General features: G+C 44.9%; 1 protein-coding gene across 2 annotated transcripts; it reads right to left on the bottom strand.

Moving 5' to 3' along the window:
* Positions 1-88: 88 nt before the first annotated feature.
* On the bottom strand, positions 89-19,635 carry LOC143300387 (uncharacterized). 2 transcript variants are annotated; one of them, XM_076614010.1, is made up of 7 exons: positions 19,543-19,635; positions 13,183-13,362; positions 12,332-12,751; positions 10,718-10,935; positions 10,075-10,246; positions 7,845-7,891; positions 89-1,638 (listed from the first exon to the last, which is right to left on the bottom strand). In XM_076614010.1, the coding sequence occupies exons 3-7, from the start codon at positions 12,696-12,698 to the stop codon at positions 1,540-1,542; spliced, it is 903 nt and encodes a 300-aa protein (XP_076470125.1). In that variant the 5' UTR covers positions 12,699-12,751; positions 13,183-13,362; positions 19,543-19,635; the 3' UTR covers positions 89-1,539. The 2 variants fall into 2 exon arrangements, with proteins under 2 accessions (XP_076470125.1, XP_076470127.1); XM_076614012.1 differs by lacking the exon at positions 19,543-19,635 and having other exon boundaries at positions 13,183-13,511.
* Between the last annotated feature and the right edge of the window lie 5,411 nt (positions 19,636-25,046).

Raw genomic sequence — 25,046 nt, 5'->3', positions numbered from 1 at the left:
AAGATAATCAGGCTTTAGTATGAACCTTCCAGAGTCCATCAGCTTGAAATGTTTCTTTTGGACAGAGAGCAAGTGTATGTGTGAGTGTGTATGTGTGAAATGTTTGATTTAAAGGTTAAATCATTTTTTGCAAGTTGTGTGACTTGGTTTTCAATAGTTATTAAAAGAAGATATGCAGAACTGTGAGTGTATGCATGTGTGTACGCATGTGCGTACATTTTGTGTGTAAGAGTTAGGTCATGCTCACTCTATAGGACAATGCAATAATGTGCCATATTCAGTGCTGAATGTGTGATACTCAGTGTTGGTGTTTTATGATATAGTATTTTTAACAAGAGGCAATGACTTCTGCATAATTGTTATTAGTTAATCTACAAATTTCTGTAAGAACAGCAAAAAACTAAATTAAGCTCACCCCCCCCCCCCTCTCCTCCCCTAAAAGAACAACAAATAAACAAACAAAAAACAACAACCCACCCAAACAAGCAAAAGCAACAATTTCATTGTTATTTAGAGGAATAGCACCATCTCCAATGGCTAGCCAGCGTTTGGAGGATGGAGAAGGGATGAATCCCAAAAGACCTGTACAGCCAACTTGAGACTGGGTCTGTCTATCAAATGTGTATCTTGGCTGCAGAGATGCGTGCAGAAGCCAGCATGAGACTGGGTCTCAGTCTGTCAGATCTATGTCTCTTGGTTTCAGAGATGCGTGCAGAAGCTAGCATGAGACTGGGTCTCAGTCTATCAGATCTAGGTCTCTTGGCTGCAGAAATGTGTGTAGAAGCCAGCATGAGACTGGGTCTCAGTCTATCAGATCTAGGTGTCTTGGCTGCAGAGATATGTGCGGAAGCCAGCATGAGACTGGGTCTGTCTATCAGATCTAGGTCTCTTGGCTGCAGAGATGCGTGCAGAAGCTAGCATGAGACTGGGTCTCAGTCTATCAGATCTAGGTGTCTTGGCTGCAGAGATAGTGCAGAGACTGATCAAGTGAGAAAGCTGGACCCAGGGAAAGAGGGGATCAGTGGGAGATGAACATGTAAGATGAATTGGACTGGTGGCCCAGTGATACCACACATTAATTTGCTTCATGTGACAGTGAATGTGCTGGCTGACCAATGGTGAATGGCATCCGCATATACATGCACATGGGAGCATTCAAATTAAATAATCAAGTCTTCACCCTCTGGAGCAAAAATCTGTATGGTGCCTGCTGTCTTTGCAGACACTTTTTCATACACACAAACACACACAGATTTGAACACCTTGCCACTGCATGCCCCATACACACACTAACACACCACTGACACGTGACATTTAAATCAGTTCAGTGTCATTTTATTTCATGCGAGGACAGTCTGAAGATCAGAAAAGCTCTTCCATCATCAGTCCAGTGCCTTTTTTTCTTTGTGTTGTTGTTTGTTGTTAGCAAAGATATGTTCACAACACCTGTGTGACAACCTGACTGGTCTTCGTGACGCCATATTGTGTTTCAAGTTCGCACCAGTTAGAAGTGCTTACTGAAGAGCACACAGAGTTGTCTCAAGGAGTGTCTGAGAGGTCAATTAATTTACTTACAATCCTCATCAGTAATGTGAATCTCTCGAAATTGAAATGCTTGTGCTTGGCACGCTTTGTCATCTGAAAAAACACACATTGATAAATGAATTGTTAAAAAAAGAACTTTGTAACAATCTAAAAGTAGTTATTATATTTGTAAAAGAAGATATCATTATTATATACTTCTCAAAGGATACAAAACAGTTTGAAAACGGTGATTTTTTTAAATATGAAAAAAAAAAAACCAAAAAAAAACCCAGTTATTTCATCCTCAAAAAGACTGATTGATGTGACAATATTTCAAGAAGTCTGAAAGTGATTTCATTGTTTGGCACTTTTTGAAAAAATAATGGTAGTCACTGATGATTAAGCAATGTTGAACATCATTTTCTGACTTGAAGGAGTAAGACATGAAATAGTTAACATTGATAATAAATGCTTATTGACAGCTGTGCAGCCAATGTTTGTACCTAAGATGTTCAATTATAATTGTATGCGTTTTTGCATGTCTAACTGTGTCTAATTATAATCAGAGGGTGTAATATTAAGATTGTAATGATGACAGTATTCTTTCGTTTGAGTTTTTGAGTTTCAAGTTTTAATTAACCTTTGATTCCTACTGGATCATGGAAGATAGCAAACAAATTATATGCCCAACTTTAAAAATGGAAAAGCAAAAAAAAAAAAAAAAAAAAAAAAAACATAAACAAAAAAAACCCCCACAAACACACAGACACAGACTTGTACACGTATACACACACTCACTCACACACACCCACACACACACACACACACAGAGAAGAGAGGAGTGGAGGGGGGTGGGGTGGGGGGCAAGGGGGTGTTGCGGCACATTAGTTGAAATCAGACTGAGTTGAAGAGGCATGTCTTTAGTGCCTGTAGTCAGCACGGCCAGAGGAAAGTTACAAGCTGCATGCCACATGTTCTGATAAATAACCAGTACCTTGGACATAAAAAGAAGACAGTGGGTCAGTTCAAACAAACGCCTAACAATTCAGCAAACATAGTGGGCTCTGACATACAAAAACGCTCATACATTCCATCATGTACTGAGTCATGATGGGCATGAGGATGATGACGATGTTGCCATGGGAATACACTCCATCGTGTGCCATGAAGAGGATGATGATGTTGCTATGGGGATACACTCCATCATGTGCCATGAAGAGGATGACGATGTTGCCATGGAAATACACTCCATCATGTGCCATGAAGAGGATGATGATGTTGCTATGGGGATACACTCCATCATGTGCCATGAAGAGGATGACGATGTTGCTATGGGGATATACTCCATCATGTGTCATGAAGAGGATGACGATGTTGCTATGGGGATACACTCCATCATGTGCCATGAAGAGGATGATGATGTTGCTATGGGGATACACTCCATCATGTGCCATGAAGAGGATGATGATGTTGCTATGGGGATACACTCCATCATGTGTCATGAAGAGGATGACGATGCTGCTATGGGGATACACTCCATCATGTGTCATGAAGAGGATGACGATGCTGCTATGGGGATACACTCCATCATGTGCCATGAAGAGGATGATGATGTTGCTATGGGGTTACACTCCATCATGTGCCATGAAGAGGATGATGATGTTGCTATGGGGATACACTCCATCATGTTCCATGAAGAGGATGATGATGTTGCTATGGGGATACACTCCATCATGTGCCATGAAGAGGATGACGATGTTGCTATGGGGTTACACTCCATCATGTGCCATGAAGAGGATGATGATGTTGCTATGGGGATACACTCCATCATGTGCCATGAAGAGGATGACGATGTTGCTATGGGGATACACTCCATCATGTTCCATGAAGAGGATGACGATGCTGCTATGGGGATACACTCCATCATGTGCCATGAAGAGGATGACGATGCTGCTATGGGGATACACTCCATCATGTGCCAACCGAGTCATGATGGGCAAGAGGATGATGACGGTGTTGCTATGGGAATGCACTGAACACCTTTATATATTGACTACTGATGATGAGTGTGCCTGTCAGTGAATGACACCCGCCTGAGAAGAGACAGACCTTACAGGTCATGGTCGTCTATCAGTTACCTTTTTCTTTTCTTTTTTCTTCTTTTTTTTTTTTTCATAATCTGGACTTCTTCCTTTTAGGACTGCATTACTTTTGATTGGCAAAGTCTGTGACATCATTTTAAAACGCACTAAAATAGTAACTGCACTTCAGATTCGCATACTGATCTCATTTTACCAATGTTCTGCAGTAATGGGGTGGTCTCATGGTTGGGGCTAAGTGACAAGGCTGTGCTCCCAGATTCCTCTCATAATCATATTCAGACGTCAACATCGCCTGCCGAGAAATACACGCCTTGTGCGGCAGTGTTGGGTCAGGATGTTATGAAGCAGCTCTCCTGAAGACTGGCTTTTCCGGTGAATGTTACTGGTCTGTCCCATTCTTCCCGTAGTCCGTAGTATTTCTCTCTCTCTCTCACACACACACACACACACACACACACACGTGCAAGGGATAAGGAAAAAAAGCCCTCTTAAAACTGGAAGGACTGGGAGAGGCAGTAAAGCCACAGTAGCAGAGCAACAACCCAATGATTCAGTCATTTGTTTCTCCAGCTTTCCAAAGCGAATGTGAAAGCAGTGTCATAATTATTATGATAATCATTCATATGTGAAACTGATCTTTTTTCTTCTTCTTCTTCTTTATTTTTCGTGAAAAGCTTGCTTGCGCGGGGCTCTCTCTCTATCAGATTATGTTAATTTGTTTCTTTCCGGTTTAAAAAAAAAAAAAAAATTTTTAGATTTCATATTATTTCCAGGACTGGAAAGCTAAGTTAGTAATTACGAGCTTTGCATAAACATATTGATGCCAGCAGCTCAGTTTCTATTACTGTAACAGGGGATCTTCTGGTGTAAGCGGTAGTTTCTGGACTGTTTTGCAGTGAACAATTTATTTATGTAAGCCTTCCTAAAACGAGGAACAGGTGTTTTATCTATGTTTTATTATCAGTTCCAGGCAGTTTCTGTAGTCGACCTTGTACCGGTACTGTACTACATTGTATTACTTAGTCACAGAGGATTTCTCTGTGTGAAACAGGGGCTGCTCTCTCCGGGGAGAGCACGTCTCCACAGTGCAGTGCCACCCTTTTGCCTTTTTTTTTTTTTTTTTTTTCAAGCACGTGTCTATGTTTTGCTATCAAAGTGCATTTTTCTTTGCAGTTCTGCCAGGAACAACACTTAAGCTGCCGTGGGTTATTTTATGTGTGTGCTGCGCAAGGGACCTTGGGTGATCATCTCACCCGAAAGACTAGCTCCTAGACAACCATTCCAGGTCCAGAGGAGGGGGAAGAAAAAAAATCACGATCTTCGCGGGACTCGGAACTTGTGGACACTGACTTACATGTCCGGCCACTACCGCTACACCACAATTGACAGTTTGTGTGGTCCTTTCAATGGTGCAGGGACAGTTTCTGTGGTCCTTTCAATGGTGCAGGGACAGTTTCTGTGGTCCTTTTTGGTGGTGCAGGGACAGTTTCTGTGGTCCTTTCAATGGTGCAGGGACAGTTTCTGTGGTCCTTTCAATGGGGCAGGGACAGTTTCTGTGGTCCTTTTAATGGTGCAGACACAGTTTCTGTGGTCCTTTTAATGGTGCAGGGACAGTTTCTGTGGTCCTTTCAATGGTGCAGGGACAGTTTCTGTGGTCCTTTTAATGGTGCAGACACAGTTTCTGTGGTCCTTTTAATGGTGCAGACACAGTTTCTGTGGTCCTTTTTGGTGGTTCAGGGACAGTTTCTGTGGTCCTTTGAATGGTGCAGGGACAGTACTGTGGTCCTTTTAATGGCGCAGGGACAGTTTCTGTGGTCCTTTCAATGGCGCAGGGACAGTTTCTGTGGTCCTTTTAATGGCGCAGGGACAGTTTCTGTGGTCCTTTCAATGGCGCAGGGACAGTTTCTGTGGTCCTTTTAATGGTGCAGACACAGTTTCTGTGGTCCTTTTAATGGTGCAGGGACAGTTTCTGTGGTCCTTTTTGGTGGTGCAGGGACAGTTTCTGTGGTCCTTTCAATGGCGCAGGGACAGTTTCTGTGGTCCTTTTTGGTGGTGCAGGGACAGTTTCTGTGGTCCTTTGAATGGTGCAGACACAGTTTCTGTGGTCCTTTTAATGGTGCAGGCACAGTTTGTGGTCCTTTTAATGGTGCAGGCACAGTTTCTGTGGTCCTTTTAATGGTGCAGACACAGTTTCTGTGGTCCTTTTAATGGTGCAGGCACAGTTTGTGGTCCTTTTAATGGTGCAGACACAGTTTCTGTGGTCCTTTTAATGGTGCAGGGACAGTTTCTGTGGTCCTTTTAATGGTGCAGGGACAGTTTCTGTGGTCCTTTTAATGGTGCAGGGACAGTTTCTGTGGTCCTTTTAATGGTGCAGGCACAGTTTGTGGTCCTTTTAATTGTGCAGGCACAGTTTCTGTGGTCCTTTTAATGGTGCAGGGACAGTTTCTACGGTCCTTTTTGGTGGTGCAGGGACAGTTTCTGTGGTCCTTTTTGGTGGTGCAGGGACAGTTTCTGTGGTCCTTTCAATGGTGCAGGGACAGTTTCTGTGGTCCTTTTTGGTGGTGCAGGGACAGTTTCTGTGGTCCTTTCAATAGTACAGGGACAGTTTCTGTGGTCCTTTTTGGTGGTGCAGGGACAGTTTCTGTGGTCCTTTCAATGGTGCAGGGAAATTTTCTGTGGTCTTTCTGATGGTACAGGGACAGTTTCTGTGGTCCTTTTAATTGTGTGGGTAGAGTTTCTGTTATCCTTTAAATGTGCAGGACAGTTTCTGTGGTCTTTTCAATGGTGCAGTGACAGTTTCTGTGGTCTTTTCAATGGTACAGGGACAGTTTCTGTGGTCCTTTTAATTGTGTGGGTAGAGTTTCTCTTATCCTTTAAATGTGCAGGACAGTTTCTGTGGTCTTTTCAATGGTGCAGGGACAGTTTCTGTGTTATTTTGATGGTGGAGATACAGATTCTGTGGTCCTTTTAATGGTGCAGGGAAAGTTTCTGTGACCCTTTTAATAGTGCAGGGAAAGTTTCTGTGGTCCTTTTAATGGTGCATTTATCTTCTTCTTCTTATCTTTATTCGTTTATTTATTTATTATTTTATCTTTTTTTCACATTTGAATATTCATTTCCTTCGTAATTATTATTTTATTATCATTATTGTTTTTTTTTTTTTAATAATTATTTTTTTCTCAAGGCCTGACTAAGCGCGTTGGGTTACGCTGCTGGTCAGGCATCTGCTTGGCAGATGTGGTGTAGCGTATATGGATTTGTCCGAACACAGTGACGCCTCCTTGAGCTACTGATACTGGTATTGATGCTGATAATGGTGCAGGGACAGTTCCTGTGGTCCTTCTGATGGTGCAGGACGATTCATTGGTTCCCGGGCCACTTTCTTTTCCTGACAGTGTCAGGCAAGCCGTGTGCTGCTGCCAGGGACCGCTTTTCAGGGTCTACGTCTGTCACTACTGCCTGGAAAACATTCTGTGCATCAGTCTTCCCAGTTTAAGTGATCCTCCTGACGTATCATTTCCTTTCTTTGTGATGGCGATATGGTTTCCTCCCGCGATTCGGTTGGTGCCAGGTGCAGTATGCACTCTCGCTTGACAAGCTTTTGAATATCTCACTGCCACTGCATGTTGCAAACGGTATTTCTAAGTCATCTGTGGTGTAGAGGTGCGTTGTGTCGTGTCGTGTCGTGTCGTGTCGTGGAACACTTTTGTCACAACAGATGTCTGTGTGAAATTTGAAGTTGCTCTTCTCGGGGGTGGGGAAAGAGGCGAGGTGGTGGGAATTGGGGGGGTGAGGGGGGAGGAGGGAGGGATGGGGGGGGGGGGAGAGCGCGTCGCCACCCACAAACTGGCGCCGACGACCCCTAACACTATCAGGGCCCAGGGAAATTTTCTGTTTGTAACTTTGTGAGCGACTTGTGTTTTATGGTGCCATAGGGTCAGTTTCAGTGTGTGTGTGTGTGTTGGGGGGGGGGGGGCGGCTGGGGGGGGGGGAGCGGTGGGGGTTGGGGGGGGGGGCTAGGTGTCCAAGTGACGTGTCACCAGCATGCTGAAACTGTGTGCGGGAGGCGGGGGTGGGAATGGGGGGGGGTGAGAATGGGGGTAGGAATGGGGTGGATGGGGGGCGTGGTGAGGGGGAGGGGGGAGGGGAGCTATAGGGTGACAGTCAACCAGATCATGCACGTGAGAGCAGGAGGGAAACAAAGCAGCTGGTTCTTACCGTGACGAGCTCACGCAGAATGCATTGCACCGACAGATTCCCGTTACCTGAAGAAGAAGAAAAAAAGACACAAACACACACACACGCGCGCGCGCGCGTGCGCACGCACGCACGCACATAAATGTGCACACACATGAACATAAGCACACACACACACACACACACACACACACACATAAATGCGCACACACATACACGTAAGTAAGCACAGACAGGCACACACACACACACACACACACACACACACACACACAGTTCCGATGTATAAGTAATCATTCTTTTAACTATGTGTGTATTGTGTGTATGCTCAACTCGGTGTGTGTGTGTGTGTGTGTGTGTGTGTGTGTGTGTGTGCAGTCTCTCTGTCTCTGTTTCTTTCTTTTTGCCTACCTCCCTCTCTCTCTCTCTCTCTCTCCCCACTCACTCCAGTGTGTTATTCACTGCTGTGTGTATTTGTATGTCTTAAACCAAAGAGTCATAAAAAAAAAAACCTTTTAAAAATCGGGTTCAATCTGTGTCAGTGTTTTAATTCATGGTTGTTGTTTTTCCACGTTTTCACACCATCGTCTTCGTCGCCCTCTTCAGCATCACTACTGTCACCATTCAACTCATCCTCTGCATCAGGGGCAAAAGGATCACCAACATCATCACCAACATCATCATCATCATCATCATATCGCGCTCTCTGTCGTCGCCATTTCCATGCGCATTCGTTCTCCCGAAAGGTCAAAGCTCCCGTTCATCACTCCTCCATGCTGCATGCTATTCTTATAATGTCCATGCCTATCGTCTGTGATTACTGCGTGTATATGACTGATTGTATGTCTATACTGCATGCTTACGAGTGGTTATAATCTATGTCTATGCTGCGTGTATGTTACTGAATATGTGTCTATATTCAGTTACTCCTGCATATTGTTATTGTATGTCTTCGCCTAACTTTTGTTACTTCTGCGTGTATTTGACTGATGGTCTGCCTATACTGCATGTATATGACTGATTTCATGCCTATACTACACACATGACTGATTATATGTATATACTGCATGTATATGACTGGTTATATGTCTATATACAGATGACTGATTATATGTCTATATATAACAGCTGCATATTGTTATTATAATCATGTCTATGCCTATCTTTAGTGATTACTGCGTGCCTGTGACTGATTATATGTCTGCATAATTGAAACAGTGTGATATTACATGCCCGTCCTCTGTGGTTGTGGCAAATCAATGCATGAGGATATTGTCCAGGAGTTCTATAGTTAACGATGTTGAGCATTCTATGTCTAGCTGTAATTATTTTTGCCTGTGTGTGACTGTGATTATTGTACATGTGGTTCACGTTGTTAACTTGAACATTTTGATCTTTTATGCACACGGTATTGAATGCCTGTGGTTGTCGTGTACTGTTTATGCTGTGTTTCACACGACAAGTTCATGTATTTCTCTTATTGAGTATTATAAAGTATTCTGTATTCTGCAGAGTTACCCTTTCTTTCTTCTTGGAGATAACTAATCTTTATGTGTCCTGCGGTTTCCTTTCTTTCTTCTCAGAGATAATAAAGCATTGTGTGCTCTGCGTTTTCCTTTCTCTCTACTTGGAGATAATAAAGCGTTGTGTATTCTAGGTTTTCCTTTCTCTGTTCTTGGAGATGATAAAATTTTGTGTTCTGCATTTCCATCTCTTTCTTCTTGAAGTTAATAAAGTATCATGTACTCTGCGGTTTTCCTTTCTTTCTTCTCGGAGATAATCAAGCATTCTGTGCCCTGCGTTTTCCTTTATTTCTTCTCGAAGATAATCAAGCATTCTGTGCCCTGCGTTTTCCTTTATTTCTTCTCGAAGATAATCAAGCATTCTGTGCCCTGCGTTTTCCTTTATTTCTTCTCGGAGATAATAAAGTATTATGTGCTCTCCATTTCGCTCTTCATGGAAATGATAAAATTTTGTGTTCTGCGTTTCCATTTCTTTCGTCTTGAAGTTAATAAAGTATCATGTGCTCTGTGGTTTTCTTTCTCTCTTCTTGGAGATAATAAAGCATCCTGTGCTCCGCGTTTCGCTTTCTTTCTTCTTGGAAATAATAAAGTATTGTGTTCTGCGGCCTTTCGTCTTTCTTCTGGAAGACAATAAAGTGTTGTGTTCTGCGTTTCGCTTTCTTTCTTGTGGGAGACAATAAAGTATCGTGTGCTCTGCCTACCCTGTTCAGTGTGAGGAACGTACGTACCATGGTCATTGCAGTCAGCAGAGGGAATGGGCCGCGTCGTTCTTTCGTACTCATATGGAGTGGTATCCCCTAACACGACCTTTTCTCTTCCGTTGGTTTCGTTTCGCGTCAGATACTGATCGTTCTGATACATGACGTCATCAGTCAGGTTCACGTCTGATCGAAAGTACATCTGTAAAATCAATCAATGAACCAACCAAACAGCCATTCACGTCTGATCACAAAGTACAGCTGTACAATCAATCGGTACACCAACCAGCCAAACCATCCATCCAACCAACCAACCAATCATTCACAACGACACGTCCGATCGGAAGCAGGCTACACCTGTACAATTAATGAACCAACCAGTAATCTACTAGTCAATCAATGAACCAGCCAACCAATCAAACAAACCATCCATCCACCCACCCACCCACCCACGCATTCATCTTGAATCAATTCAATGTAAAGCTTGCGAATAAATAAACGCTCACAAGCGTAACTTGACTTCCTGACTAGATCATAGTAATAGCTTATATTCCCTACAACAATCATTTACACACACACACACACACACACACACACACACACACACACACACACACAGACCAACTGACTAAAACAAACGAACAAAAAAGTCGTCAAACACACAAACATGAACCTTAGTGCCTCTGTTGTCAAAGACGCATCTGTTCCCCACGATCCGTCCCCTGAATTTTCCTGGAGCGGTCTTCGTCCACTCCATTGTGCACTTGGGATCGAACTCCAGATCCCCCGAGGTCAGCGATCTGAACTGCTCCGTGTCGTTTCTCCAGTTCTCCCAGCCCTTGGCGGCCGACGGGTCGCGAGGGTTGTGCACCTCCATGGTGATGCGACCATCTGCCACGGACTTGAAATCATTTGAAATTCAAGACCCGAGCCCTGGGAAGCTAACTTATGGTAGGTCATTAAACCCAGCTCTACGTTCATTTGACTTCCTTCGTGTGATCGATTGTAACTAGACCACTGTTCTCAAAATAGGTGGATAGCGCATGCCTTCTTTGAGCCCCTTTGCTAACTGAAGCCAGCGGAAGTGTTCAATCAGCAATTTTGCTACTCGTGTCAGTATAGCGCGAAGCAGTAACTTCATATGTATCCGAACGCTCAGCTGGCTTCACGGCAAGCTTCCACTTGCTCGCGGCGTTAGTTTAAGCTGACATTCCAGTGTGTATGTATGTGTCTCCACTGCAAGTTTGCGCTACGTGTCACTGCACTGTTTTCCTGTACTAACTTTGGTAAATAAACCATTGGCAGATATCAATCAAGACACAACATTTGGCAAGTCGTGGGGGTAAGCATAACACGATTTCATATAAGATACACGGTTACAGTTCAGAAACTACCACCAGTTAGCAGACGACTTCTCAATGGACAGACGGCCGGATCCGAGTAACGATATGGCATCCATCTGGCTTCAGCTTTCCTGGCCAATGAGCTATCCATCAAATTTATACCGAAGGACAACAACCCGCTCAGTGCCGGTTAAATTTGTATAAAAAGTGGTCTCCACTTGGCAGAGGATTCCAGGAAATCGGGGGTAAAACAGATAAAGGAATCAATTAATAGATAGCAGATATAGCACGAAAACCACAGGAAATACAGAAAGAAAGTGAATGTTTTTACAAGGCACTGAACGGGTTAATTAAGATCCACAGCGTGTGGCTGACAGATCTTCACAGCACATAACACGAAAGGTGAACTGGTCAGTTAGCGTGTACAGGATTATTACGGGGCGAACAACTGGTGATAGAAAGGCAAACGCGTGTCAGCAATTGTCTAGGTCACTCGAGCTCCAGTAACTGTATTATATATGATGATTATATATTATTATATATTATTAACGTGTCAGCTTCATCTGAGGTGAATGGTGATGCTATGGTTGATAATTATGTCTGGTGACTACCACGGCAGTAAGCGTACTCGCGTTTATGAGTTTGCGTGCGTGCGTGCATTAGTGTGTGTGTGTGTGTGTGTGTGTGTGTGTGTGTGTGTGTGTGTGTGTGTGCATGTATGTGTGTGTGTGTGTGTGTGTGTGTGTGTGTGTGTGTGTGTGTGTGTGTGCATGTATGTGTGCGTGTGTGTGTGTGTGTGTGTGTGTGTGAATATGAGCATGTATGTGTGTGTGTGTGTGTGTACATGTGTGTGTGTGCATGTATGTGTATGTGTGTGTGTGTGCGCGCGCGCGCACGCACGTGCGTCCGCGTGTCTTCAGCAAAACGAGGGCCACACCACGTACTTTTGAGGATGACGTTACCGATCCTCTGCAGCTGGGGATCAGGCAACCCGTTGAAGCACTGCTCCATGTAGAACTGCCGGGTGTGCGCGCACTGCCCCGGCGCCTCTTGCAGGGCCGGCACGGTGACCGGCACGTGGAGGAGCTTCAGGTACATGTGGAGGTCTCGGCCCATCATCCCCTCGTGCCTGTCGCGCTCGTTCTGCTCATAGCTGTTGAACTCTCCCTGGAAGAGGATGACGAAGGTGTCCAGATCGTCCCTGTTCAAGGGCTCATGGCAGCGGTTGCGTCTGGCCTGGCAGAAGGTTGGAAGAAGGAGAAGAAGCAGAGCGGCAGAGAGAATGGTTGCTTTCGTTTCTGTTCCCCACATCCTGACTCAGTGCTGGAATCTTTCGCTGTTTCGCGCTTTGTGAGTTTCTGCAACTGAACACACGGGCGAGCACACTGGATGCTAAGATGTGAGACTAGACACAGGATGTCTTAAACTATTGACATTAAAAGAGCAGAAGAAGTTGGTAAATTTCTTTTATTATTATTCTTTTGTTAACGAAATATCAGAAATGTATGCACTCAGCTTTTTAGAATACAATCAAATATACACCAGTCATCAAACTGAAAATCATTTTTTAAAAATATTTTCTTCCTTTCTTTTCCTTCATGTATGTGTGCACTATTTGTAATGGATGTAGATTAGCAAGAATAGGCTGGAAGTATAGGCCAAGCATAAAATCAATCCCTGAATAAAGACATTTTGAGTTCTGATATGGATTGCTCTCTCTCTCTCTCTTTCTCCCTCTCTCCCTCCAACAGCACCCTTTCATGAACCTAGAGGCACTATGTATAGAGGCCTGTACCTTTCACAGCTCAGAGGTAGTTCACATACAACACAGTGAGGACGTCTGATCACGGAGTTACCACGCAGCGTTATAAGGGACGCCTTGTTGGCCCTGGTTGGAAGACACGGCCGGTGACAGGCGGTGGGACAGTCCACGGAGGAAGGAGAGCGCTGTGTACTGACGACGACTTCACGCCTCCTGCTCGGAACACAAACACACGCACGCATCTTCTACATGTACACGCAGGCAAACTTCTCCAACCCACTTTCCCTTCCCTGCAAATCAAGACCAACATCAAAGGACAAAACCGCGGACCACAGCAAGAGGCTGGAGATGCGAACACACCAGTGGACTGCGCCCCATCTCCCCTATCAATTGATAGCACATCCCTCGGCAGACCACTAACTCCAACCTCCCAGGAAACGACAATTTTCATCAACATACTGAAGGAGAGGACGTCTTGATGTCAGGAGCGAAAGCTATTTGGTCATAAACGCACACCCATCCACCCCCTTCTCTCTCTCTCTCTCCCTGCGTCCCCCTCCCCTCAAACTCTTAATCTCACTCTTCCACACCCACCCTCGCCATCCATCTACCCCCCCCCCTCCCCCCCACTCCCCCGACACATGGCTGCAGTGAACACGCCACCAAGCTCCACTCAACGTCGATCACTGGGGTCTCCACAAGAAATATGTCGAGGATGTCGCGATAAACCAGGCAGCCCCAATTAATTCCCTCCATTCCCTTTATACATCAGGACACGATGCTGTGTGACCCAACACTGACGGTGTGAATTGATCAACTCTGTGTGAAACCATCGATCTCGTGCGACCGGTGCTTGCACATAACCATACCCGCTTTCCAGGAAGTGTGCGCCGGTGATTTAGGCGGAACTTGAACAAACATAGAACGGCAATAACCCGCTCATCAGAAATTGTGCGCTGGGGATTTTACGTGATTAATAAGTCGTCCATGTTCCTCTCGTGATCTGGAAACCTACACTTTGTTTCCACCGAGAACACTGCTTCAGGCTGTGGCAAGAGATGAAACACTGCTTGTGAGGCAAGAGGTGAAACACTGCTTGTGAGGCAAGAGGCGAAACACTGCTTGTGAGGCAAGAGGTGAAAGATTGCTTGAGAGGCAAGGTTGTGACACTGATTGAGAGTGAGGCAAGGGGTGTGACACTGCTTGAGAGTGAGGCAAGTTTGTGACACTGATTGAGAGTGGGGCAAGGAGTGACACTGATTGAGAGTGAGGCAAGTTTGTGACACTGATTGAGAGTGGGGCAAGGAGTGACACTGATTGAGAGTGGGGCAAGGGGTGACACTGATTGAGAGTGAGGCAAGGGGTGTGATACTGCTTGGGAGTGAGGCAAGGGGTGTGACACTGCTTGAGAGTGAGGCAAGTTTGTGACACTGATTGAGAGTGAGGCAAGTTTGTGACACTGATTGAGAGTGAGGCAAGGGGTGACACTGATTGAGAGTGGGGCAAGGGGTGACACTGATTGAGAGTGAGGCAAGGGGTGACACTGATTGAGAGTGAGGCAAGTTTGTGACACTGATTGAGAGTGGGGCAAGGGGTGACACTGATTGAGAGTGAGGCAAGTTTGTGACACTGATTGAGAGTGAGGCAAGTTTGTGACACTGATTGAGAGTGAGGCAAGTTTGTGACACTGACTGAGAGTGAGGCAAGTTTGTGACACTGACTGAGAGTGAGGCAAGGAGTGACACTGATTGAGAGTGAGGCAAGGAGTGACACTGATTGAGAGTGAGGCAAGGAGTGTGATACTGCTTGAGAGTGAGGCAAGGAGTGACACTGATTGAGAGTGAGGCAAGGGGTGACACTGATTGAGAGTGAGGCAAGTTTGTGACACTGATTGAGAGTGAGGCAAGTTTGTGACACTGATTGAGAGTGAGGCAAGGAGTGACACTGATTGAGAGTGAGGCAAGTTTGTGACACTGATTGAGAGTGAGGCAAGTTTGTGACACTGATTGAGAGTGAGGCAAGTTTGTGACACTGATTGAGAGTGGGGCAAGGGGTGTGACACTGATTGAGAGTGGGGCAAGGGGTGTGACACTGATTGAGAGTGAGGCAAGGAGTGACACTGATTGAGAGTGAGGCAAGTTTGTGACACTGACTGAGAGTGAGGCAAGTTTGTGACACTGACTGAGAGTGAGGCAAGGAGTGACACTGATTGAGAGTGAGGCAAGGAGTGACACTGATTGAGAGTGGGGCAAGGAGTGACACTGATTGAGAGTGAGGCAAGGAGTGACACTGATTGAGAGTGAGGCAAGGGGTGTGATACTGATTGAGAGTGTGGCAAAGAGTGACACTGATTGAGAGTGGGGCAAGGAGTGACACTGATTGAGAGTGGGGCAAGGGGTGACACTGATTGAGAGTGGGGCAAGGAGTGACACTGATTGAGAGTGAGGCAAGGGGTGTGACACTGATTGAGAGTGAGGCAAGTTTGTGACACTGATTGAGAGTGGGGCAAGGGGTGACACTGATTGAGAGTGAGGCAAGGGGTGTGATACTGATTGAGAGTGAGGCAAAGAGTGACACTGATTGAGAGTGGGGCAAGGAGTGACACTGATTGAGAGTGGGGCAAGGAGTGACACTGATTGAGAGTGGGGCAAGGGGTGACACTGATTGAGAGTGAGGCAAGGGGTGTGACACTGATTGAGAGTGGGGCAAGGGGTGTGACACTGATTGAGAGTGAGGCAAGGGGTGTGACACTGATTGAGAGTGGGGCAAGGAGTGACACTGCTTGAGAGTGAGGCAAGGGGTGACACTGATTGAGAGTGAGGCAAGGAGTGACACTGCTTGAGAGTGGGGCAAGGAGTGACACTGATTGAGAGTGGGGCAAGGAGTGACACTGATTGAGAGTGAGGCAAGGAGTGACACTGATTGAGAGTGAGGCAAGGGGTGTGATACTGATTGAGAGTGAGGCAAGGAGTGACACTGATTGAGAGTGGGGCAAGGGGAGTGACACTGATTGAGAGTGAGGCAAGGAGTGAAACACGGCTTGAGAGTGAGGTAAGGGATGTAACGCTGCTTGAGGATGAGGCGAGGAGTGAGACTGCTTGAAGATGAGGCTACGGGTGTGACATTAAAGATGAGGCAAGGGGTGTAACACTGCTCGAGGACGAGAAATAAAAGGGGGTGTAAAAGTCCTCGAGGGTGAGGCAAGAGGTGTGACACTGTTTAAGGCTGAGACAAGGAGTGCATCACTGCTTGAGGAATGGGACAGGACACAGAACATCAGTTGATACCAGACACAGGACGCTGCTTCGGTACACTAACACTGCTTCATGTTAGGGCAAGAGACAGAACACTGCTTCATGCTAGGGCAAGAGACAGAACACTGCTTCATGTTAGGGCAAGAGACAGAACACTGCTTCATGTTAAGGCAAGAGACGGAACACTGCTTCATGTTAGGGCAAGAGACGGAACAATGCTTCATGTTAGGGCAAGAGACAGAACACTGTTTCATGTTAGGGCAAGAGACGGAACAATGCTTCATGTTAGGGCAAGAGACAGAACACTGTTTCATGTTAGGGCAAGAGACGGAACAATGCTTCATGTTAGGGCAAGAGACAGAACACTGTTTCATGTTAGGGCAAGAGACGGAACAATGCTTCATGTTAGGGCAAGAGACGGAATACTGCTTCATGCTAAGGCAAGAGACGGAACACTGCTTCATGCAAAGGCAAGAGACGGAACACTGCTTCATGCAAAGGCAAGAGACGGAACAATGCTTCATGCTAAGGCAAGAGACGGAACACTGCTTCATGCAAAGGCAAGAGACGGAACACTGCTTCATGCAAAGGCAAGAGACGGAACAATGCTTTTGCAGGGACGAGGTGGAACACTGCTTCATGCTCAGGCAAGATGCTGAACACTGCTTTTGCAAGCACGAGATGGAGCACTGAAGAAGCTTTAAGCCGAGGTGAAAGCTGATACTCCAAAACCACCGCTGAAGGGGACGCCAGAAAATAAAAATGTCAAGTACTCTGGAACCATCTGGAAGTGATGACGGCGGCTATCGGGTGTGGTGGGCTTTACCCGGGAAACGTCTGCAGCTGATGTGGACGTCAGCAAAACAGGCCAACGGACCTCGTTTGGCAGTGAACTTGGCACGTGATAACCATGCCGTGGTACTATTTATTGTGCCAAGGGCTTCAGCCAGAGAACTATCAAATCCAGTCTTGGCAGAGAAAGCGACACAGTAAGTGTGAACTATCAAATCCAATCTTGACTGAGAGAACGACAGGTTTCTGCCTGATGTCGAAGAGTAAGTAAGTACTTTGACTACTTGAGGAAAATTTGTGAGTCAGCCTCCCACCCCCCTCCCTCCTCCCTAATGGTCAGGGTTTTCAAACCATGATTCAATAGTCTGACACCCGATATTTGCTACAGCTAATTTTTTTCACGTCTCTTTACAGTTACATCCTGGCACTGCGAACTTGACTGCGGAGTACTGGCCTCGCGGGTGGGAACAGGATTATGAGGCACACCACAAAACGTTCTGTGGGAACAGGATTATGAGGCACACCACAAAACGTTCCGTGGGAACAGGATTATGAGGCACACCACAAAACGTTCCGTGGGAACAGGATTATGAGGCACAACACAAAACGTTCCGTGGGAACAGGATTATGAGGCACACCACAAAACGTTCCGTGGGAACAGGATTATGAGGCACAATACAAAACGTTCTGTGGGAACAGGATTATGAGGCACAACACAAAACGTTCCGTGGGAACAGGATTATGAAGCACACCACAAAACGTTCAGTGGGAACAGGATTATGAGGCACAACACAAAACGTTCGGTGGGAACAGGATTATGAGGCACACCACAAAACGTTCCGTGGGAACAGAAACATAAAGCACAACAACAACAACAACAAAAACCTTCTTGTAGCTGTTGTGTATCGTCCGTGTTGTCATTTTGTCCGTGCTCAAGTCCACAAAGAGAACAGATTAGCCTTTTGTTCGTTCAAAGTAAAGTTATTTAAAGTTCTTTCACTCCTCACTTGAAGTCGACGATTATACGTCCATGTATAAATGTCGCGATTAGTGTTTTGAATATTTTTGTTGCGACTTTTTCCGGCACCCACAGTCTTAAATTCCGATGTCTTCGGGTACATAAACAAAACGGTCATACACGTAAAATGTTACATCTCTGTCTGAGTGTGTATGTGTGCGCGCCTGAAATCTGATTGTATGACACAGGAAACGAATGATGAGCGCCCAGTGGCAGCCGTCATTCGGCTCTACCCAGGTATGCAGCCTGTTGTGCAAATGACCCCGTGTTTGTAAAGCGCTTAGAGCTTGGTCTTCGACCGAGGATAGGCGCTGTATAAGTATCCATATCAAGTATATCTTTGCCTACTTGTTCAGTGTCTTAGTCCATGACGGAAAAAAAACTGGAACTCCTACCTGATGATGTATTCGACACAATGAACAATCTTTCCCGAAGCATTGTCACCAAACTGAAGAATCTGGTTTTGAAAGAGTGTATAAATCAAAGGACATCAACTTTGGCGGGTAGACGGGGGTTGGGGGTGGTGGGTGGAGGTGTCCAGTAGGCCTGATCATTCTGAGAACCTGTTGTCGTTGTTTTTGATTGAGAGTCCTGAACGTATGGCATTTCTTCGTATGAATTTTCTCCGTGTTTTTACAAAGAAATTTTCTGAAATCCTTTACTTTCAGGGATCACTAAATCATCTGGTCAAGTTTTTTTTTCTGAGCTTCAACATAAAGATGCAGACTGAATTAAACCATGCTTTTTATACGGTATCTTTATCCTTAATCTGTTAACTTCTGTTTGTTAATATATCAAGTGGAGGAAAATATTTGCATTTTATTATTAGAAGTCTGATACCAAAACAATCTTTTCTAAACTGAAACTGCTTGGCTGATGAAAGAAGAAGAAGAAGATGATGATGATGTGATGATGATGATGATGATGATGATGATGATGATGATGATAATGATGATGATGATGATGATGATGATGATGGAGAAGCAGCGGCAGCAGCAGCAGAAAAAGACGAAGAAGAAGAGGATGATGATGATGATGGAGAAGCAGAAGAAGAAGGAGGAGGAGGCGTAATTGCGTTCGAACAAGTCCATATACGTTACACCACATTTGGTAAGCAGGTGCCTGGCCAGCAGCGTAACCCAAAGCGCTTAGTCAGGCCTTGAGGCCGAAAGAAGAAGAAAAAAGCGGAGGAGGAGGGGGAGGGGGGTTAATAACGGAAGGATGGGGAACAGGAAGAAGAAGAAGAAGACGAATGAAAATGAAGAAGAGGTTACGTAAAAACTATGGACAAAAGAAGAAAATGATAGAAAACGAAGGAACAGTCCTCACCCGGCAAGAATACGTCCTGCAGCAGTGACCGTGTGGCTGCACTGAGCAAGCTGTGGAATACAGCTGCAAGGACCTGGCCAGTGTTCAATTCAGCCAGGCCAGTGGTCGGGGTGAAACTCAAAACTTGTCCTCATCTTAAGATTGTCCCCCCAGCATTTTTCTACGTCCTTCAGATTAGACACTGATGACTTTCAGCACATGCAGAATGGATCCCTTATGTCACACCAAGCAAGTTGTTTATAATTAAAAAAAAAAAAAAAACTATGAGAGAACGAAAACGTTTAACAGAATGCTTTGTGAAAAAACAAACAAACAAACAAACAAAACACAAACAAACAAAAAACACCATTTTCTTTTCTTTATTTCTTTGTTTTGTTTTGTTTTGTTTCGTTTGTTTGTTTGTTTTAATATTAAGCATAACAACATCGGAAGAAAGAAAAAAAAGAAGAAAACATCCAACCGTTTAACAAAATACTTTGGGAAAGGGATCTTTTGTTACGCATAACAACATCAGATACATATTACAAACTTTTGAGACAAAGCAACAAAACTTAGAGGAGGCCAAGATCTTTTCAGAGACTTAGCAACATTTGCTGAAGACCACAATGTAAAACAATTAACTGGAGAAAAACAAACAGAATAGTCTCGTGAAGTGGCAATTTCAGCAAACGATTTGGCACTCCAAAGAAGGTTGCAATATTAGTTATGAACCGCAAACTACAGTACTTTAGAAGGTATGTCAACACTGATTTAAAACATGATTTGCCTCCTCCCACCCACCCCTTGTTGCTGCTCCCTGTCAGTGGCATTACCTTCACGGCACCCTTTCCCAGCCCCCCACCCCATCTCCCCAGCCCCTCCTGAGCAAACACACCTAGCTCCTTCTGTCGTTTTTCAAGCCCCAGCAGTCCACAGGGAGCTGTCAACATCAGTCCCACACGATGCCATCCCGTAGAAGAGACCTAGTGGTGCTTCTGCGTCTCTTCGCAGACATGTCAATCCTGCTACTGTCAATTGCGGCGCATCAGTTCCATCCGGAAATATCTGTTCATTGACGCAACATCTAGACTTGTCGTTTCTCTCATTCTCTCTAGCCTTGACTACTGTAACTCTCTATTGTCTGGTTTGCCTGCTTCATACATTGTCCCTTCAGCGCATACAAAACTCTGCTGCCCCACTCGTCCTCAGAAAGAAAAGATCTGAACACATCACTTCTCTTTTGCAACATCTCCACTGGCTCTCTCTCTCACACAGAATAAAGTACAAGATCAGCACTCTATGTTATAAATGTATTCACAAATCTGCCCCTTCCTATCTCTGTGGCTGCTTTCACCTCTGCACTCCATCTCGCTCACTACGATCGGCTTCGGATCCACTCTGTTTACGTATACCCAGATTCAAACACCCGACTGTTGGCCGTCGTTCTTTCTCTGTCTCTGGACCTTGCAATTGGAATGAACTTCCTCTTTGGCTTCGTCAAGTCTCCGCACTCAGCTCTTTCAAGTCTGGCCTTAAAACCCACCTCTTCCCAAAATAGCCTCCCTTCCCTGCCTCTTCCTTGTCTTCACTGAGTTTCTCTAGTTTGAGAGTTGTGCATGTGTGTGAATGACTGATGCGAAAGCGCTTTGATTTGTCTCTGCACAAGATTCAGCGCTATATAAGTACCATTCTTCTTCTTCTTATTATTATTATTATTCGGCGGCGTTCAAAGTCGTATGCTGGTCGCGGAGCCACATTGAATGTTTGCCCCCCCCCCCGACCCCCCCCCCCCCTCCCCACCCTCCCCCCACCCTTCCCCCCGCCCTCCCCCCGCCCTCCCCTCTTGAATTGAAGCCATCACTCGTCCAAGGACAACAGTCAAGACAACACATACACCTGGAAAGTGTTGCCCATCTTTACTGAATATTGACTTCGTAATTTAGAGAGACTTCTGTCATTCATAAATCACTACGACGACATGGCCTTGAACAATGTATGACATGATTTAAGACAGCTGTATGTGGAGGTCAAATGGATACAACACCCGACTGGGAAGCCACTGGATTAAATCTCGCTCCGTCTATCAGACATGCGATTTTCTGTGTGCGAGTTTTTCGAATCAAACGATAAATGATGGTCTCGCGTGCAGCATGCACTCAGTGCACACAGAATAACCAACAGCAACATGTACATTAATTGTCCCTTGAAAGAATTAAAAAGAAAAAAAATCCACTTTCATGTGGAAAAATACATTCAAGCAGACAGAAAACTAGTGTATGACGCTGCACTCGATCGTTATAATCGTTGTTTCATGCCAGTAGACCTGTCAATGTCATGTCACGAAGAGACTACTCACCACTGGAGATCCTGCAAGGATCCCATGTCATTTCGGTGTATGTTCAGACCAGTCGTACTCAGGACACCACACTCTTCACCAGAAATATATTGTCCTCGTGCCAACACTAATCTCTGTCGGCTTCAGAACATCATAATTAGCTTGCATTCCTTCGGGTGGTACAAACTGCCAGAACGGGTTTTAAAAAAATGCATCACAAAATTCTGTGAGTATGAGGCTGAGGACAAACTGTCCACAAAGATGAACTGTATGGAAAAACTGTCCAAGGGAACGAACTGTTTGAGGGGAGGGTAGTAATTACTGTGCCCGGGGAAGGAATCAAATTGGAGCACAGGAATTTAATGGTGCAAGAAATTAAGTGGGAACGGTTAACTTTTATATTCCACCGCGACACTTTGCAGGATGCACAAGATATACTTGTTAACTGATCGCGATAGACGGACTGGCTGTTACCGAGCGGGTCGCGGCTTTATGCAGTGGAAACCTGTTGCACAGCAGGCACTCCCTATAAAAACACACATACATACCGAGGACCCCAGCAACGGAACACTTGAGCCTAAGAGCGAAAACTCATACGTCGTTAAACTCAGTTTCGCGAATGGATCTCCATGGAGGTAATGCAATAGCCGATCTAGGTCTTTAGGCTCAGGCTGTCTGACTAATCTATCTGCCCACTTCATGTCATCCATCTGCTTCCACACGCACATGAATATCTATTTTAAGCACCCTCCCCACAGCCCCCATCTCCATCCGCCACCCTTCGACACCCCCACGCCCCGGAATGACGTAAACTTGGTTTACAATGTTCTTCGGTGTGTGCTGGACATTTTTCTATGCTTCTAAGAAAATAGAGGTGTACGAGAATGACAGCCCTTGGCACAAGGCTACCCTCAAACGGCGTCCAAGTCAAATTCTCCAGCCAAAACTGGTTTGAAGAATGTACTTGTATTCATTTGAAACATTTAATAATAAAAAATATATATAAGAAACAAAACAAAACAACAAAAAAAAAACCCACAAAAAACATAAAAACAAACTGAAGCACTCTGATGCACGACACAAGGGAAAAACGAAAACTTGGATGGTGAGGACTGAAGAAAAAGACGGTGACGATGAATACCAGGGAACAAAACCAAACGATGTCAATGCGGGAAGACAGCAGCGGGCAATCCAGAGCACCAAGGTCACGTCAGGACTGGCTGAAGGGCAATGGCTATGGAAGTGGGATACTTCAAAACTGCACAAGATCCGTTACCCTTCATGTAGGATTACCCCCCCCCCCCTCCCCCTCTCAATAACAATAACACACATGATAAAGTTACAAACAAAAGATTTAACCAAGTTAAGCAGGATATGAAAATCTAGATTAAAAAAAAAAAAAAAGATATCAGATTTCGTTCGGACTCTCCATCCCCCCCCCCCTCAACCCCAGTTCACACTCACTAATGAATACATTTTCTGTATGAAGGCCATCAAAAAGACAAGTGAAGGAAGAAGCGAAAATAAATAATCCTAACAATAATAGTAAAGGGGTTCACAAGGAAAACGACCACTCATTTCTTAATGAAATTTGAAATTCTTTACGCATACAAAATAAATCACAATATCACCATACTTTAAACGTTATGATTATAACGTTTATATCGCAAGAGGGGGAGAGAGTGCGAGCCTGACTTCCTGTTCCTGTATTAGCCCCCAACTCCCAGTGAGCAAAATCAACAATCTCTCCATCCGGCTATTGACAGAACAGGGGCAAAAACACATGAAAACAACAACAGCTGACAAGGACAAAGTACATGGGGCGAGTTCCATTATTTCAACAGGGAAATTCACCTTCTAGCCGAGTACAACTACCCTGAAGTTGGAAACAGACAGACGAGACAGGCCCAGCAGGGAACTCCTACCCTCGTAGCTGGAGCACATAAAAACACCGATACATAGTCACCCGGAGGAAGAGCGGCAATCCTCACTCGAGGGTACCATCTGGACACAAAGCCCAAAATCCCAAACAGGCATGACCTTTCTCTAAGAAGGCTGTGGGCGCAAAGCCTCGAAAATTATAACTGATAGGACAAGAGGATAAGACTGCACGATTGCACGTGAACAACGTAAAATCGGGAGCTGCACACACTCGCTGGACAGTCTAGTGGTGTGGGTGAATGAGACGGACACGCACAAAACAAGATGTCGACTCGAGATTGTCATGAGTAGTGACAGTCTCTGCCTACAATACGATCTACGAAACAACGTCAAATAGCCCGGTTTTGTTATTTCATCCCTTCAGTGTCAGTCTTTTCGAAATTGTTTTTTTCACAGGGACTTCAATAGGTCTTTTGAAAATAATTTTATTGCGTTAGGGTGAAATTTTAACCCTTTTGGGAGTTGTACTGTTCGACTGAGTTAGTTCTCATACCCCAAAATACTGTTTAGCCACTAGTCACCTTTGAGTCTCAAGATCGTTTGCTTTATATGGCTAATCTTTACATTATGTCATTTTCTTCTGCTTCTGAATAGAACACAGAGTGATTTGATGATTTTTTCTTTGGAATACATTGAATGCGTCATCCAAACAAGCGATATTATTCAGTAAAATAAAAATTTTATTTTTTATTTTTTTCTCAACGCCTGACTAGGCGCGTTGGGTTACGCTGCTGGTCAGGCATCTGCTTGGCAGATGTGGTGTAGCGTATATGGATTTGACCGAACGCAGTGACGCCTCCTTGAACTACTGATACTGATATTGATACTGATACTGATACTCTCCGAGCAACCACCACTTCCTCCCGGCCCCGTCACCTACAGGATGATTTTAAACGTATTGAGAGTGTTCTGGAATGATTTCAGAATCAGTTTTCCACATGAAGCCAGGCGTCACAAACTCCGGTACCGCCCGGGGGCAGGCAATGGCAAGGAAAAAGGGGACAGGGCGCTCAGGCCGTACTATAGTGTCAAGAAAGAACTCGACACACAGGAATGAACTATTAAAAAACACTGAACAACTTTATTTAGATATACAACTATCGCCGCACACAAGTACATGGGAAAAGACAATGGCTAAACCCCCGTTACCATTTCCCTTCCTAACCCACTAACAAATACTTAAATAATATCTCCTGCATACTCAATAGTTATAGACAATAAGAAAACGGGACTCGAAGCACAATCACTC

This window comes from Babylonia areolata, chromosome 26 (genome assembly GCF_041734735.1).
Source record: "Babylonia areolata isolate BAREFJ2019XMU chromosome 26, ASM4173473v1, whole genome shotgun sequence".
In the NCBI taxonomy this organism is placed as follows: domain Eukaryota; kingdom Metazoa; phylum Mollusca; class Gastropoda; order Neogastropoda; family Buccinidae; genus Babylonia; species Babylonia areolata.
The sequence above is the reverse complement of the archived record's forward strand: the minus strand, read 5'-3'. Positions and strand labels throughout refer to the sequence as shown.

What these genes read in the sequence shown, in the direction of transcription:
- LOC143300387 (XM_076614010.1), bottom strand. Translation starts at nt 12,698, where the DNA reads ATGTGGGGAACAGAAACGAAAGCAACCATTCTCTCTGCCGCTCTGCTT. An exon ending in CGGTAACGTCATCCTCAAAA is followed by an intron (nt 10,936 to 12,331) that starts GTACGTGGTGTG and finishes AGTCCGTGGCAG; the next exon opens with ATGGTCGCATCACCATGGAG. An exon ending in TTGACAACAGAGGCACTAAG is followed by an intron (nt 10,247 to 10,717) that starts GTTCATGTTTGT and finishes TTGATTTTACAG; the next exon opens with ATGTACTTTCGATCAGACGT.